At 39.5% G+C, this 16,600-nt stretch overlaps 1 protein-coding gene across 2 annotated transcripts; it reads left to right on the top strand.

The window, feature by feature from the left end:
* Positions 1-349: 349 nt before the first annotated feature.
* On the top strand, positions 350-15,760 carry LOC131428541 (exocyst complex component 4). 2 transcript variants are annotated; one of them, XM_058592555.1, is made up of 9 exons: positions 350-458; positions 6,185-6,911; positions 6,964-7,097; positions 7,161-7,933; positions 7,996-8,198; positions 13,936-14,134; positions 14,214-14,820; positions 14,884-15,090; positions 15,162-15,760. In XM_058592555.1, exons 1-9 carry the CDS (start codon positions 405-407, stop codon positions 15,336-15,338), a joined length of 3,081 nt encoding a protein of 1,026 aa, XP_058448538.1. In that variant the 5' UTR covers positions 350-404; the 3' UTR covers positions 15,339-15,760. The 2 variants fall into 2 exon arrangements, with proteins under 2 accessions (XP_058448538.1, XP_058448539.1); XM_058592556.1 differs by lacking the exon at positions 350-458 and adding an exon at positions 5,785-6,033.
* The last annotated feature ends 840 nt before the right edge of the window (positions 15,761-16,600 follow it).

Here is a 16,600-nt window from a genome sequence, read left to right as displayed (position 1 = left end):
AAGTAGAATAGAATAGAAATAGTTTTTTACCCGACATCTCGAAATCGCTACAAGGGTATTCAAATGAGTATCACACGAACTGGTAAAACTTCCTGGATGAACGACGTCTGATAACCGTAGATAAATTTGTTCATGTGTTCATTTCTACTAAAATATAAGCAACGGAAGGCGGGCGTAAACAAACCATCAACACTTGCCACAAGCGCCAAGCGCATCATCATTCATCGCGAATGACCTTATCATGTAAAATCAAACTGTTTGTTGAGGATTCATTCCATTTAAACACTTCTCTAACGGGAGTCGACTGTAAGGTTCATGCCAGACAGCACCGGAATATCGATGCGAATAGCGAAGCAAGAAGCAATGAAAATAATTGATTCACTTGCAAGTGCTCATTTCCGTACATGGATTCCCCACCAGTGAAACCTCCCAGAGCTGTGAAATACGGCAAAGAAACGGTAATTTCTAGCAGAATTTGATTGTAAACAAGTGTAAAGTGTTATTAACAGTGCCGTCCATCGTTATGGCTAGTTAATCTGTGCATGAAAGCCGCTGCTGTTACGAAATTTGTGTTTATTTTTGTGGGTGTTCTGGTCATCCCCTTGTGGGTTGACCTTTTTACGTGAGTAGAAAAAAATTCGTCTGAGCGATAAAAGAGAAACGTCAAAATTAGAAAAGGGCTGATTTCGACGACGCAAATGTTGTTGCCAGAATTTCACCTGTGAGGTGCAACGTGATAGAGTGCCTATAACCAGAGTGACAACATCTCATCCGTAATGCTGGAAACAATTAAAAACATTCCATTAGCTTTACATTGAATTGACAGGTCGTTTGCTCGTTTGGAACTGGTAGCTGTCATTCCAAACGAACAGCTGTCGCCACTCTGATTATAGTCACTCTACAATGTGAAGTGCTGTACACTGTACAAGAAATTTGTATTTTAATAATTTTTCGCTTAAACGAAGACCATAAATTAACTATACTTGATATTGTGAAACGTTTAAGAATATGGTTTGGGTTATATATGAAATTGTATGTTATGATTATTTTACATGTGGTTTGTTATGCACATTTTGAAGCCTTCCTGATACTGTGAACCATCTATCGCATTAATTTAATCTTTGGTTAAAATTTGACATAACGTTATTTATATCGAGTAGTTAAATTTAACTAAAAATACGGCCCAATTCAAATTTTAACGGATGCAAAGTTGTTTGGAATTATTTTGCACTGAACATAAAATGATAATATAGTGCTATAATTGCAATACAGAGGTCGAAAAAAAAAACACGAAAAACTTACTTTGTTTGACAGTGCATTGAAACTTTTTATTGAAGTATTTTCATTAGCTGGAAACAAAAAATTACATCATAGTAATTTTCACGAAAGATCTGAAATTTGCATTTAATGAGATATTTTCCCAGTGCCGGTAAATAACTGACTAAATCTTTATCATTCTCTGTGATACTTAGGCTCTTCTCTATAATGTGAGTGTGTAAATATTGGTTGTAGAAAAGCTTTCTGTTTCAACAAAACCACAGTAAAACAAAAGATAAAAAAAGAACTGTGATGGATAAGACAATTTTGAACGGTATGTATCAAATCCAGGCGCATGGATAATTTCGTGTGCATTAAAATCGTGATATCACATCGAAACTGTACAGCTCTTCGTAGTGATTTCCATATAAATTGATTTTTTATACGTTGGAAATCATATTTTTTTATAATATTTGTATACCCTTTAATGAACTTTGAAAATTATGACTGTTTTTTTTATGAAGTATCACTCAACGAAAAACTCCTAAATAACTTTTCAATATTGAAATTACGACACGACCTCGTCCATCAAAAGTTTAGTAAAAGATAAATTGGAAAATGTCTGTGTATGTATTTGTGTGTTTATGTATGTGTTACCTTCTTTCTGACTTTTCACTGATAATTTTTCTCGGGGATGACTGAACCGATTTCAATAAGCTTAGGCTCGATAAAGTGGTAGGACTGACGATAAATCGTTAACAGATACTTCTAACATAGATTTTTATTCTGAGTGAAGGCAAAATAATATAGCATTGAAATTCGAAAAATGCATCTTAATGGATAGTTCGTTAATATTGATCAAGATCTTTGGATTTGTTAACATTATGTTCGACAAATGCTGTTAAAATATAGACATTTATAGTTACAAAATCTTCCAAAACTTTGCAATGACCATAAGCATATACACTTCTTACAATTTTTCATTGAGTTAGGAACAATATTGTTTAAATAAAAATTATGGGTTGTTGAGTATTGAAAGAATTAGAATTCTATACCAATCCTATAAAGGATTTAGAAAATATTTTGATCTCGAGTTAGCGCGATGATGTTTCTTTTGACATATCCCATGTATTTAGCAAATTTTTGATGATTTTTTCATTTATTTGCGCACTGCAAATGGCAAACCTTGTTAGTATGGGTAAATAAATGATAACTCAAGTGTGGTCATCAAATGCATGATTTAAAAATGTCATATGTACTTTAAAATCTCAGATGAAATTTGAAATTATCAGTTCACATACAGATTTGATTTAGTTGATAAAACATGAGCGAATGGACGAATAGGGTAACAGAGGTATTTTGGCCCACACAACAAATTTTATGGATTTAATCGATGTTAAGTAACCCATGTTGCGTCAATTTGAAGCTAATTACATTAAATTACCTGCTGTGGAAGGGTTTTACAAAGATATTATATTTGGTGGATATTTTTACAAAGTGGCCCAAAATACCTCTGTTACTCTAAAATTAATTTCGATCATAAATTATCAATTATTCTCTAAGCTCAACCATAAATACTAACGACTTGAAAACAGCACTCAACCTCACTTCTTCGATTTTACTATTTCATCTTACGATTTTTCCATAAATAATCATCGAACATATTACGAGAATTCCTGAGTCATGGATGATCATGCTTTTTACCAAAATTTCACATGCTTTTGTAAGTAAAAGTAAAAAAATGTATAAATTTTTTGAAAAATATGAAAAACCAGCAATTTTTTCCAAACTTGTAGCCAAATCTGAAAATTATCACTATTTCTTAGTTCAAAGCTCGCTTGAGTAGGGCAGCGATCGCAGAGGAGTTGACTGGATTCTTCATTTCACGCTTTTTTTTTGATAACGGCCAATAAGCCACCTGTCAACTTCCACTTTCGAAAGAAATTACAGGCGAGCTATGAAAGATAGAGTATTAAATTTAACACAAAACGAAAGAGAAAACTTTTCTCTGCCGTTTACTATATTACTCTCAGCGAGTGCCGAATCGTTCGAAATTACTCTTCAAAGTGAATGTTGATGGATGGTTTATTGGCCGCTATTAAAAAAACGCGTGATTTATTCCATTGTTTGACTGTTATCCCAACAACTCATTCGTATTCTTCTGCTGATGAAACTATACAGGCAACTGAAAACTGTACTGTTTTCCCTTCACCTATTTGGATTTTTTCCCAAATTTCGACAAACTTGAACAGCCGAGTGCTCGGTTATCAACTCGATACTCTAAAATACTATCAGAATTATCTGCATTTTTAACAGGACAGGAAATTTTTTCGATTATGTTTTCATTATGTATTACCGAGATTTCCGTCAATTGTCATGATGTCTTTTACACAGTAGTCAATTAAACGATGTCCCTTACAGAGATGTCTATCTCCTCTGTGTGACGAAGAGCAAGCAAAATTTCTCCCCTCGCACTGACAACTTCAACGAGACGAAGAGCAAGCAAAATTTCTCCCCTCGCACTGACAACTTCAACGAGAGCTCTTCTCTTTCACATTTATACACCATTGTTGTATAAAGTGTGCACGCATCATGAGTGCGTTTGTTTATTTCCTTTTACCTCTTCCACTGAATCGCACCAAAGTGCTAGAGCATTAGCTAATAGATTCTCTGAGGTGGATGCAGATATTTTCACAGAGGTGTACACGCCGGTGAGCACTCTGCTGTATGGTTTGCGTAGAAGAAGCGTGGACACGCAAAATCATCAAAATAAAACAATTTATCGTAAAATTTTCGGTTTTCCTTGCAAATTTTTCATAGCAAGGCTAGATCTACTCTCTATTAATTGAAGTTCACATAAGTGTTCGCTCACCATCACGCGCCAGTGGTCACTTGGGTGTATTTAGACGAGAGCGCGTGTGAGCGATTCATGCGAAGAGAATGTGTTTCACTCACGCCAGCTGCTTTAACCACAAGCACACACTCAAATGCTGTCTATTCGACACTGAGAAGAAGTGCGCTTTCCTCTTTGTGCGGTGCTTCGTTTTTTGCATCCTCGGTGTGGACAAGAATCTGACTCCAGCGTGTATCACTCTGGTGAAATTCCATCTTTGGTCCCTTATACAGTAGAAATAAATGAATCATTGAGGTTAGCTCTAGTAAGTAACACAAGTTTAATATTTCTATTCAATTTATAAATAATCTCTACCGAGAAAAGTTAGAACTCAGCCCTATTAATTATTTGCAATTAAAAGGGATTTATATGCCTAATAAACCGATACTAATGATACAACCCAATCAACTGGCATTAAACGAAAAAGTATGACTCGCTAGAACATATTCTGTTCCAGCCATCATGTTGCAATCTTTCGAAAACAACCCTTAGAATACTGTCTGTTCTAAACTCTTCATTCGATATTTGACATGACATAGGCATGGAGGCCATCCGCTGTTATATTAGGGCTTGTTTATGAATCGTCCGAATGATTAAATTAAACCGATCGTTCGTTTACAATAATACAGGTTTTCATTCACTCATGCAGATTTTTGTTTCCCAGAATACAGATTTCCTCAATTTAATACAGATTTATGCTGATTTTACAAAATGTATGAACGAATAAATTGTACTTTTCCGTTCGAGCTTTAAGAATTTTGTAGTAGTTGCGATTTTCCAAACCAATGAACAAAATTTCATCACAAATTAATCTGTTTGTCTTTAAAGATGACCATATAATCGATGTTGCATTATAAAACTTTATTGTTAGACTAATGTTAGACTCAAGCGAAAACGACATGAGAGTCGAATGGCCTGACTTGAAGTTGTACCACAAACGAATTTCCAGACATGACAGTCACGATCTTTTTTTGGCGCACATCTACGGTCCTCCGTGAAACTGGCACCAATGGTGATAAATTGGTTGCACTGCTGAGTTCCCATCATCGCATTCATAATGCAAATGTCAAACCGTGAGAACCCTTTCGATACGTTAGCTCATTTGTATATATTGAGATTTCATGGCACACTTTGGTCGAAATGATAACAATGCAATTAATCTCGCGCTCCACCAAGCGGTGAGTGCGGTCATTTCAGAAGGTACCGGGAACTGACCAGATTTTTTTTATTATTTGTAAGCACAAACATGTCTTTATTATTTGTCTTTGGTTGTACATTCATCACTGAAACCTCTTGTCTACTAATGAAATTATGGAATTCGAATTTATTTTATTGATTCCTATTCGTAATACGAAAATACTAATATATTTCGTCTTGGTGTTTTCTTGTAAGCGATGCTGTAACATATAAAGGTTTGAATAATTTTAAATGTATTCTAAAACCACAATATGTTGGAATAATTCTCTTAATACTCTTAACAACATTTCATTGTAAAAATTTCGTATTTTTGCTTATATAGACATTTAGTTCAGAATAAAGATGTTCTATGAAAATATCTGGCATCTCTGATTGTACGGGTATTTGCGGGGCTAACTTCAAGTGTCGCGTAAACAGAATCGAAAGAAATGTCAGTTTGTTTTTTTTTGCGGAGGTGGAGAAGCGTTTCGTACTCCAATGAATTGACGATATCAACATATTTTTAACAAGCTTGAAAATTGTGCTTGATAGTGCTTATCATCTTGTGGGGGTATATTTTGTTGGTGCGTTGGCTAACTGGATTCGTTTCAAAACCGAAATTTCCCCGTTTCTTTTCTGTGTTAATTAGAATAGCGCTTCTGTGACTATACACAACTCTGCTGATTGTGGCTGATTGGAATATAATGGTGAGAATTAGCTTGTGGATCAACATTTTAACGCTATTTGTGTTATATTGATGATTTAGACGGATGACATCATCAAATGTTTAATGCAGTTCTTAGTAGAATCATCATTGTTCAGAATTGTAGATTAAATAATATCGTTTTAATTTTTCAGAGTGGTTGTGGATTGCTGGTTTCGGTAATCAAAACTCTCGATGCCAGTGAAACAAATGAACAACGAGAACGGGAAAAGCACAAGATTGAAAGGGAGTTCCGCAAAACTGATCAAAGACTCAATGAACTCGTATCGCGGAACGATGGGGATCTCACGCGAGTTATGCAACTGTTTGGCAAGGTTTCGACACAGATTACCAGCTCCCGGGAAAGGATTCATGTTGTAAAAGAAAATTTGCAGACCTGCAAGCAGTTGCTTCGCTGCCGACGGGAGGAGTTAAAGAAGCTATACACGGATGCTGTACAGCACAAATATGTCCTGGAGATGCTAGACCAGGTGAATGAACTGCGACGAACTCCTCAGCAACTGGCATCCTTTATGGGCAAAAAGCATTACTTACACGCCACCAAACTACTCATGTCGGCTATTGAGGTGACGGAAGGTCCCCTGAAAGACGTGGAAGGTCTAAACGATCTGCGGCAAGACTTTCAGAACAAACGGCAACATCTGTACGGAAAGCTGCTGGAAGAACTGAACAAGCACCTGTACGTTTCCAGCACGGCTGAGGTACTGCAGAGCTTTCAGCGTCAAAGCTCCGGTCGGAATAGTCAATACGCGGCAAGTACGGCGGCTTCACCGTTTCAGCGCAATGTGCTACGGCGATCAGCCGAACGTATGGAAGCAAATACCAAGGCTAGGAAGGCGTTGTTCGAAATTGCACAGAACGGTAATGGTATGGTAGATTGATGAACTGAATGTTTGACTGTTTTTCTTTGAAGGTTATCTCGATGTCGACAAGAGTGAAACCATCGAAGACACGGATCTGCTGGATCCGGATGTCAATTCCACTTATTTTATAGGAATCATCATTGAGTGCTTTGCATTGCTGAATAAAGTGCCTGAATCAATAGAGGTATTCCAGTTTGTGCGATAGCTTATGCATAGCAATCCTAACATCTATCTTCTTTCCTTTCAGTCTATAAGAGTACAAATGCAAAGTGAACTTTTAACGATTGTCACGAGATCCACTCATCACATAATCACGCTCAGTCAGCAGCAGCAGCAACCGAACCAGTACCAGACCCAGTACGGGAACTCAACGAACACAGCCGAGGAACATCGAGAGCAAAACATTCCCATTCTCGAACTGTTGGATTTAATTTTCAAACAGCTGAAACTGATTGCTTCGGCCCATCAGTTGACGCTGAAAAACTACCACAATGTGATGCATCGATATAATCTCACCCAGGTAAAGGCGTACGATCTTATCGAGTACTGGGGACAAGCGCAGGCAGTGCTCAAGTTGGTGCTGACGGATTATTTGGATATTCAGAACGATAGTAGCGACGAACTGATGCGAGCTCAGTTCACCGAGCAGACGACCAACATCAACACGTTCTTCAGTCGTCGGAAGGTGCCGGGAAAAAAGATGCTGTTCAAATTCGACAAGTCCTCCCACACGGCTCTGCTGGAACTGGACACGGCTGCGAAGGAACACCGTCGAAATCCTTCCAATGTATCCAACAATACGGCCAAAGAGGACACATTGAATCAGTCCGGTAGTAACGGGCGTGATCTGTTGAATGCTAGCTTCAGTAACAAGCAGATCGTTGGACATCCGGGATCCGATCGTAAAAAGCAGGAACGAGCACTGGTGTGTACGCCGGATGCTGCTCTGGTGCGACAAATTTATCTACCGATGATGGGTTATATCCACGAAATCGAAGGATTTATGAAGTGCAAATCGGGGTAGGAGGGTTTTGTTTTTTTTTATTTTGATTTTAAAAGTTAAACCATTTCCAAAATTTTAGTCAACTCTGCAGTCTGAACACATTTCTGGCGAACTACGTAAAGGATGCGTACCTGGCACGGGGCCACAATCGAAATTTACAGCTGACGATCGAATCCCTGTCGAAAACTCAGGACGCCTGGCGGTCCATCATCACTCCGGAAGAAATGAAGAGACTTGGGTTGACGCGACCCTTGCTGCAGAACACGGTCCTGGTCGAAAGTCGTATGTTGAATTGCATTTAATTTTTTTTTGACGTAGGATTAGCTCTATTTTAACTATACTGACCTGGAAGCATTTTCAAAAAAAAAAATAATATAAAATCATTGACTAGATGGACTGCTTCATGGTTTTTCACCGAAGGTGAACTAGTTAATGGTTACAGAAGGACACTTTGAAAGTTTACAATTCACTGCGAAGAAAGTTTTCGATGGAAAATCGAATTTTTGCCTTTCTCACAAAGAAAGGGTAACTACTGCAAAAATCGCCTTTTGAACCGAGGGACGATTGTCATATACCAATCGAATCACTTCGTTGAGATACCAAACGTCTGTGTGTACGTGACAAAACGTTGGCACACACTTTTCTCCGAGATAGCTGAGTAGACATTTTAAAATTTAGGCCTCAAATGGAATGCATTTTTGCTATGTAGCAATTTTTGAATTTCATATGGATTTGACTTCCAGAACACAGATACTAGTATTTCGGTGTACTATTTTCTTTAATCAGTGTATTATTTTATGTCTATTCTGTGGCACGAGTCTGTCCAGTAATTCCCATTCCTACCTCCCCACAATGCCGGCTGGGTTACGACGGTTGACGGCCCTCCGGTGAGACAGAAGCCTGGTGCAGGCCTAAAAAGCGCCCGGAAAACACCTGTTACGCATAATCAAGACAGAAATACGACTCGGAATAACCTAGGTGACGAACAAAGGACTACGAATGGAAGCTTGGCAGATGGATTTGCAGATCGCTTGGCTTGCCAGGATACGACCGAATGCTACATGATGAGCTTCGATGTCGTAGCTCAGCAAGAACTTTATTAGACGGACACAAAGACATCATATTAACAATCATTGGCAACATCCTTTTTTGCGAGCATGTCGTCACCAGGCGTGTCCGCATCGAATCTCATACATAGAAGCAGGGGAGAGAAATGTCAAATTCGTGCGCGCCAAAATAGCAGGGCTGCGCACTCATACAATTGACATGATATGTTGAATGTGATGCCGTGTGATGGCGTTGCTGAACTGAAGATTGAGATCGCTCCAAGCTGACAGGGTCTGACGGACAGAAGGTGTGAGAAAGCGGGAATCGAGCGGGACGAACGGGATTAGTAGTGATGCACCAGCGCATGATTGGGTGGCAGCAAAGACATCATATTAACAAGATATCCAGCTCTGACATTTCCCGAACAAATCATTGGCAACATCCTTTTTTGCGAGCATGTCGCCCTCAGATGAGTCCGCATCGAATCTCATACATAAAAGTAGGGGAGAGAAATGTCAAATTCGTGCGCGCCAAAATAGCAGGGCTGCGCACCCATACAATTGGCAAGATATGTTGAATGTGATGCCGTGCGATGGCGTTGCTGAACTGAAGATTGATTTCACTCCAAGCTGACAGGGTCTGGTGGCAGCCAATTTGTGACAAGATGTGCGTATTGAAGATCAAGAACCGTTTCTTCAATTACAGCTTCATCAACGTGCACTGTCCACATAAAACGAGACCCGGCAAAGAGGAGGAAGCATTCCACGATCAGTTGGAGCGAATCTACGACAGCTGCCCACGGCGGGATGTAAAACTCGTCATCGACGACATGCAGTGATGACATTTCACTAGAGTGATACACCAGTGCATAAGTTTCATTTCTACACTGCGGATGCATTCATGATGCGTGCACACTTCATACAACAGTGCGGTATGTATTTAAAAGAGAAGACGTCTCGTTGAAGTTGTCAGTGCGAGGGAAGGAATTTCACTTGCTCTTCGTCACACGAATCACCTTCTTACCCCGCAAAGATATCCTCAAAACCCCCTGGAGATCACCTGATCAACAAACGGAAAATCAAATCGATCACGTTCTCATCGGCGAGCAATTCTTCAGTGCATCAATGTTAGTGGAGTAAGTAAGCCAATTGACGGGCAGCTTGGCGCATCGACTCTTGAAGATGGCTGGAGGAATATAAGGTCCGCCATAAATAGCGCTGCCGCAACCGTACTAGGCACGAGGTTATCGAATCGAGGAAATTACTGGTTTGACGGTGAATGTCAGCAGTTGGTCGAAAAGAAGAATCCTGGCGCGGAACAGACAGATCTCGCTTTTCCTGAGTAAAAAGTACGGGTGTGTAATGTCAGAGAGATAACTGGATGTCTTGAATACGAATAAAACTGCCACTCTTTCTTTATATTTCCGAATTCAAGTAGTTGATCGATTGTGTGAATTGAGCATGCTTTCCCCCTTTCTCTGCTAGAATTTGGAACGGTAACATACACCTAAACTAAAGTACAGATTAGTTACAATAAATATTCACACAAACAATTGAATATTACGAAATAACCAGTATAGTTCTTTATGATAAAAGAATGGTGGTTTTGAAAAGAACCTTTTATGAAGGCGTTTGTGATGGAGAGTGACGAATTGAGTTCAAATTCCGATGGATAACGTTGACTTTCGATGGATACCGATGACTTCCGTCATCTTGTTCAAGGTTGACCAGTTGTCAGTGGGTGCGGTACTTATATGTGTTCCGTTGGAGTTTCTAGAGCGGTAGCAAGCTTTGTACTTCGCCTCGATCACGCCATAATCAACACGTTGACAACGACAGCCAAATTCGAAATGAATGACTTCTGAGTCAGTGCTATGCATTTTATATAGCAAATCAGCAGAAAGTTCTACTACAAACCACAACTGGTTGAAAAATGAGCCGTATACGGTATAGGAAAGTATAATTTCGCATAATTCTTTGGGTATACAATTATGGTACTAAATAGCAACTTACAGAATTTTGACGTGAATTATTTCACTTCGGATTTGAATATTTCAGTGAAAGAAACTACGGCTGTACGGGATTAATAAATGGCATTCAGAAAGACCGACTTGTGTAATTTTCTAAGATATTTCACATCTTTGGATACAAACGATTTTAAACACTGTTGCAAGTTTTGCACTGCAAAAATTGCACAAAGTTAATCAAATTATCCTAGATTTGTACTACACTTATGGTTTTAATTTCCGATTTGCAAAGAAGCCGTCTTTATAGTTCTTTAGATAACGTTTGGAGCTATTAGAAAGGCTGATTTTGCATAATGTTCCCCATTGTTGATAATTTATTGTTGTATTTTGGATGGATGATGCAATCGATATTCTTTGAAGGAAAATTCGCTCTGCGACTGACTGATATGTGCCTGACTACCTCAAAACCGTCGTCTGGGTGCGAAAAAGGCAAGCAAGCAGGTTATCTCACTCTGTTGAAAATTTAATCACAAATTCCTGATCATATTTCCTATAGATTGTAGAAAAAATATTCGATATTCGAGATATTCGCGATAAAGTTCTGCCCATTCTTGTACAGGGTAAATTTTGAAAAGGCGTCCCATAGTAAAGCAAGTCGTATTCAAGACAAAAGCTCCACCAGGAAGACCAAGATCCCGAAGCGATGGAACTGCTGATACACGGAAGTTCTATGAGAAGGTGAACCGCTCACGTAAATGACGCACGCCATAGGCCGAAATGTTATTGTTTGAGTTTGAGACTGCATCCGATACGGACTATATGCTGGTCTATGGTGATTATAACCAACCTGGATTATCCTGGAATTTGAGTAACGATGGAGTACGACCTGGTGATTCGGTAGCTTTGACAACGGTTGGATCGTTGCTGATAGACAGCATGGATTTTTTCAATCTACGCCAGACGAATCTCATACGTGATTATTTGGGGTGTATTCTTGATCTGATTTTCTGTTCTACGGATTTAGCTGTTGATACTGTGCTTTGCGTATCGCTTCTCTTACCGATTGATTCTCACCATCCGCCACTCGAAATTTAAATTCCTGTTTCGGATGTTCCTGGAAATTTGATTGATTTTGACGTTTTTATTATTACACCTGAAATGGTAACGAGTGCTACTAAGAAACTAAAAAGCTTTTTCTCGCCTGGACCTGACGGTATTCCCTCAGTTGTTTTTTGTCGCACTATTGCTAATTTGGCTGAACCGCTTAGCATTATATACAACCAATCACTAATTGATTCACCTGATCAGTGATCTAGATGTATTGCTTGACCAAAAACTCACTTTCAATCACCACCGCACGACCGTTATCGCTAAAGCTAATCGACATTTGGGTTCGAAAATTGCAAAGAATTTCACTGACCCGTACTGTCTAAAAGCATTATACTGTTCACTCGTCCGTCCAATTCTAGAAAACGCATCTGTTGTTTGACTGCCCTATCAATTGACGTGGAGTTTAAGGATTGAAAATGTACAACGCAAGTTCATTCGATTGGCACTTCGTAATCTACCATAGCGAGACCCCATAAACCTTCCTTCGTATGATGATCGTTGTAGATTATTGAGCATGGATACATTAGAACGGCGTCGGCGTATTCATCAAGCTAGTTTTGTGGCTAAGTTATTGAATGGTGAAGTTGATAGCTCTGAGCTCCTCTCCATGTTGAATTTTCGAGTTCCCCCGAGAGTTCTTCGTAGTAGTATTTTACTTGAGCCACGTTTTCATCGCACTACTTTTGGGTATTTCGAATCAATAACTGCAATGATTCGAACTTTCACGACTGTCGAGGAGTTTCATGAGTTTGGAGAACCATTCACTCGGTTTATTTCACGAATCAAGTCATGTATTTAGTTAACTGTTTTAGTGTATAGTTTTAAGTTTTTATTTCATGTAGATAACAGTCAGATGGAGCTAATAACAATAAATAAATAAATAAATAGGCCGAAATGTGCAGAGCTATCAGTGGTAACCTTCACACGAACGAATGTACGGTGGTCGACAAACATCTGAATGGTGAAACGCAAGATACAGAGAACGACACAGGAATCAATCTGAGTGCACGCTCATCCAACGACAGATTCCCAGAACCTGATAAACTGACGCGATTTGTCAAAGCAACAATGGAAAGTGACTTGTTACGTCCGAGTGTCTGGGACGTTCTCGAGTCCCTTCGAATCTACAAGAGGGTCACGGCAAGGTGATGGACTCTCTTGTCGCTTGTTTAATATTGCTTTGGGAGATGTAATTCGAACTGCGACGATCGACACGTTTGGTACGATCTTCCGACAGTCCGTACAACTTTTTGGCTTCGCTGACGATATTGATATTGTAACACGTAACCTTGAGAAGATGACGGAAACCTACATCGGACTGAAAGCTGAACTGACGGTGACAATATTGAGGTGGTTGACGAGTTCGTGTATTCTGGTTCACTGGTGACTGCCGATAATGATATCAGCAGAGAAATTCTGAAGCGTATTTTGGCACGAAATTGACAATTTACAAAACGCTCATTAGACCGGTTGTTTTCTATGGCCACGAGACCTGGACTATGTTGGCAGAGGATCAATGAGCCCTCGAAAGAAAAATCCTGCGGAACATCTATGTGGAGTGCAGATGGAAGACGGAACGTAGAGATGGCGTATGAACCAAGAGCTGCAACAGCTGCTTGAAGAATCAAATCGGGTTGATTACCCAATTTTTCCTATGGTTACTCGTTCCCCAGCCGGCACCACGGGGATTTAGGAATAGAAGTTACTAAACAAATTATTACGCATTGTCCAGTATTTTACCCACCAAACCAAAGAAATTATGACCTAATTTCAAAAAATCATTAATTAGTATCAATCTCTCGGTTATGCCTTTGACGTCAATCTCTCGGTTATGCCTTTGACATGATCTACTTCTAATTTTCTTGTCTCTAAAATAATTCCATTCGTTTTTAACAGGAATCTCCGAAACCAAAAAACTCATTCAAGACTTACCCACTTACTCGGACGAATTGCTTAAAATGGTTTGTTCGCTGTTGAAAACTTATCGTGAAACGTGCCAAGCTGCTTACCGTGGAATCGTTCAACCGGAAACCGAAGACAAACGAATCTACAGTGTGGCTTGGCTGAAGGATGACGACATCACTAGATTCCTCAAGTAAGTATCCTTTCTGCCTCTCTCTCTGGGTCCATTTAGTTCGATTGTTTCATTCAATTCAATTTCTTCTTCGGCCCAGGTCCCTTCCCAACTGGACCGATCTCAAGACGTTTAGCGCGCGGCACCGACAACCGGCGGGTCAGAAACGAATGATGAAAACGGAACCATCGGAGGAGGAAAGTCCGACGGCGGTGCAACAGCGCAATGTTCGAGAGGCCGAAATGTTGACCAGTAATCTGGGTGAAGGTGGAATATCTCAGCAGGAAATTCTATCGGATGTTGGCGTCTTGAAGGAACTGGCCATCCTGCAGGAAAGTATGGAATGGTTCGCTGGGCGAATCACCGACTTTGCCGATGATTTGCGCAAACCGATCGTGAATGGATTGTTGACCGGCGGAGGTGTCAGCTCTTCGCCCGTGGTCGTCAAAGATGGAATGATCAAAGTGCTGATGAATTTAGCGCTGGAATTTGAGGAATTGGCCAATACCTGTCTGCTGGTGTTGCATTTAGAGGTACGCGTCCAATGCTTCCACTATCTTAAGTCTAATCCATCGGATAAGTTCAAATCAAACAATCCGAACAAAAATGACTCACTCGAACCGGACGCAAAGGTCCTGAAGTTGACCAAAGTCCTGTCGGATATGGATGAAGCGCTTAGTTTGACGTTGCATCCGAGGAAGACCAAGGTAATTCAAAACGCTACTGCTCATTTTTCCGCAGTAATAATGATTTTTCCGTTCCTGTTGCAGTACGTGTTCGAAGGATTGGCACATTTAGCGTCTCGAATCCTGGTGATGGCAGCCAATTCTTTGGAATACATCGATCCGGCCGGGGTGCAACGTATGTGTCGCAATGCTTTGGCACTCCAACAAACACTCAGTAGTATAACCGCTTCCCGGGAAGTTGCGCTCGATTACGCCAGATCATTCTACGAAATGTTTTACTTAGAACCAGATGTAAGTTGGTTTGATCAAGTTTGTTCGATAAACACATTAAAATCTATTTTTTTTCTTCTTTCTATGAATAGGAAATTTTGACCTCAATAATCGAAAAGGGAGCTCAGTTCACCGAGATGCAGTACTTGAATGCATTTCATTTGATTTGTAAAAATCGGGGCATCACCGACCAGAACACCTTAGTTATGTACCAACAGAAGCTCAGCGACGTTCTGGGCACTAAACCGGCGCTCGGTGTTACTGTTTAGAGGCGGACAGCGGACTATAGACTGTCACCGATGTTTGCAATAAAATTTATGCATTGTTGTGTAGAGAGCATACGCAAGTAAAAATTGTTGCTAATAATGTTACAACTGCTAGCGGGACGAAATAAAAATCCAATAAAACAGGTGCCCAAACAGGGTTGTGTCGAACTACGGTGGAATGAATATGACAAAAGGTGTTCATCTAATATTGCTACATGTTGCTTAAAGATAGAAATGTATTATAAACCTGTACGAAACTATGATTTGAACAAAATTATTTTCCATTGTTTAGCAAGTATCAGCAAAATTATAGTTTTCGAATAATTTATTTTGTTTCCTAATATTTATTTGTCTGAGAACAGTTCGTCAGCTGATGAGTTTAAGAAAAAGTTGGCAAACAAGATCATTATATGTAGAATGTTAAAAAAAGTTCCAGCATATAAAAGAAACAATATCTTGTCTTGTGTTTGTTTTATCCGAAATGATCAATTGATTGTTGTTTCTCGTCCCGTGATTGGGGGACTTGGTGGTGTTGTAAATATCCTCTAACACTGTTTATTAGTTATGTTAACATTGTTTCATAGAACGGCACCAAAGTGAACCAAGTTCTTTCGACCAAATAAAAGCTCCAAGAGACGAGTGAGTAATGCCAGTGACATATCTGGATGGCGAGAATATGATTAAAACGATAAACTTCCTCGATTCTTCCGAATATCGATAAACGTTCCCATTAGTTTATTGATGGTGTGAATTGTGTTAGCTCTCACTTCGTCGCTTCCTGAGTTGTTACGGTGTCTCTAAACTAAAATAGGTTTTTTGCATATCGTTTATTTATACCCGGCTTAAACCTAATTATGGTCGTTCACTGGGTCAATACGGATTATTCACGTCAAACATATAAAGGGTTGACTGCAAAAATCGGATAAGTGCAACAAAGCTTGTCGTGTCGGAATAGAAACATCCTGCTTATGAGGATTTCTGGCAACCGACAGAAGCCTGGCTACAATCCGGCGGCTGTTAAAATTGCCCTGGCGAAATTAAGCCATTCTCTCGTCGGACGAGTCTTGTTCATTCGCTCTTCCTTCTATTTTGGTGTTCAACTTCATTTAATATTCGTCAATCCTGCATGTATTTACAAGCGAGAATAAAAAGTCATGATACGATGCAAATGAGAATGAAATATGAGTAGATGATATGAGTAGAGAAGAAGAATTACTTATAATATTTGGTAATGAGAAAGCTATGTTATTGTCCTCCTTATATAC

This window comes from Malaya genurostris, chromosome 2 (assembly GCF_030247185.1).
Source record: "Malaya genurostris strain Urasoe2022 chromosome 2, Malgen_1.1, whole genome shotgun sequence".
Taxonomy (NCBI): domain Eukaryota; kingdom Metazoa; phylum Arthropoda; class Insecta; order Diptera; family Culicidae; genus Malaya; species Malaya genurostris.
This window is presented reverse-complemented; position numbering and strand designations above follow the sequence as displayed.

Bases quoted from the DNA above. Each gene is read 5' to 3' on its own strand.
- LOC131428541 (XM_058592555.1), top strand. From the start codon at position 405: ATGGATTCCCCACCAGTGAAACCTCCCAGAGCTGTGAAATACGGCAAA. The intron at 6,912-6,963 runs GTAATGGTATGG...TTTTCTTTGAAG, and splicing joins GTTCGAAATTGCACAGAACG to GTTATCTCGATGTCGACAAG. The intron at 7,098-7,160 runs GTATTCCAGTTT...CTTTCCTTTCAG, and splicing joins AAGTGCCTGAATCAATAGAG to TCTATAAGAGTACAAATGCA.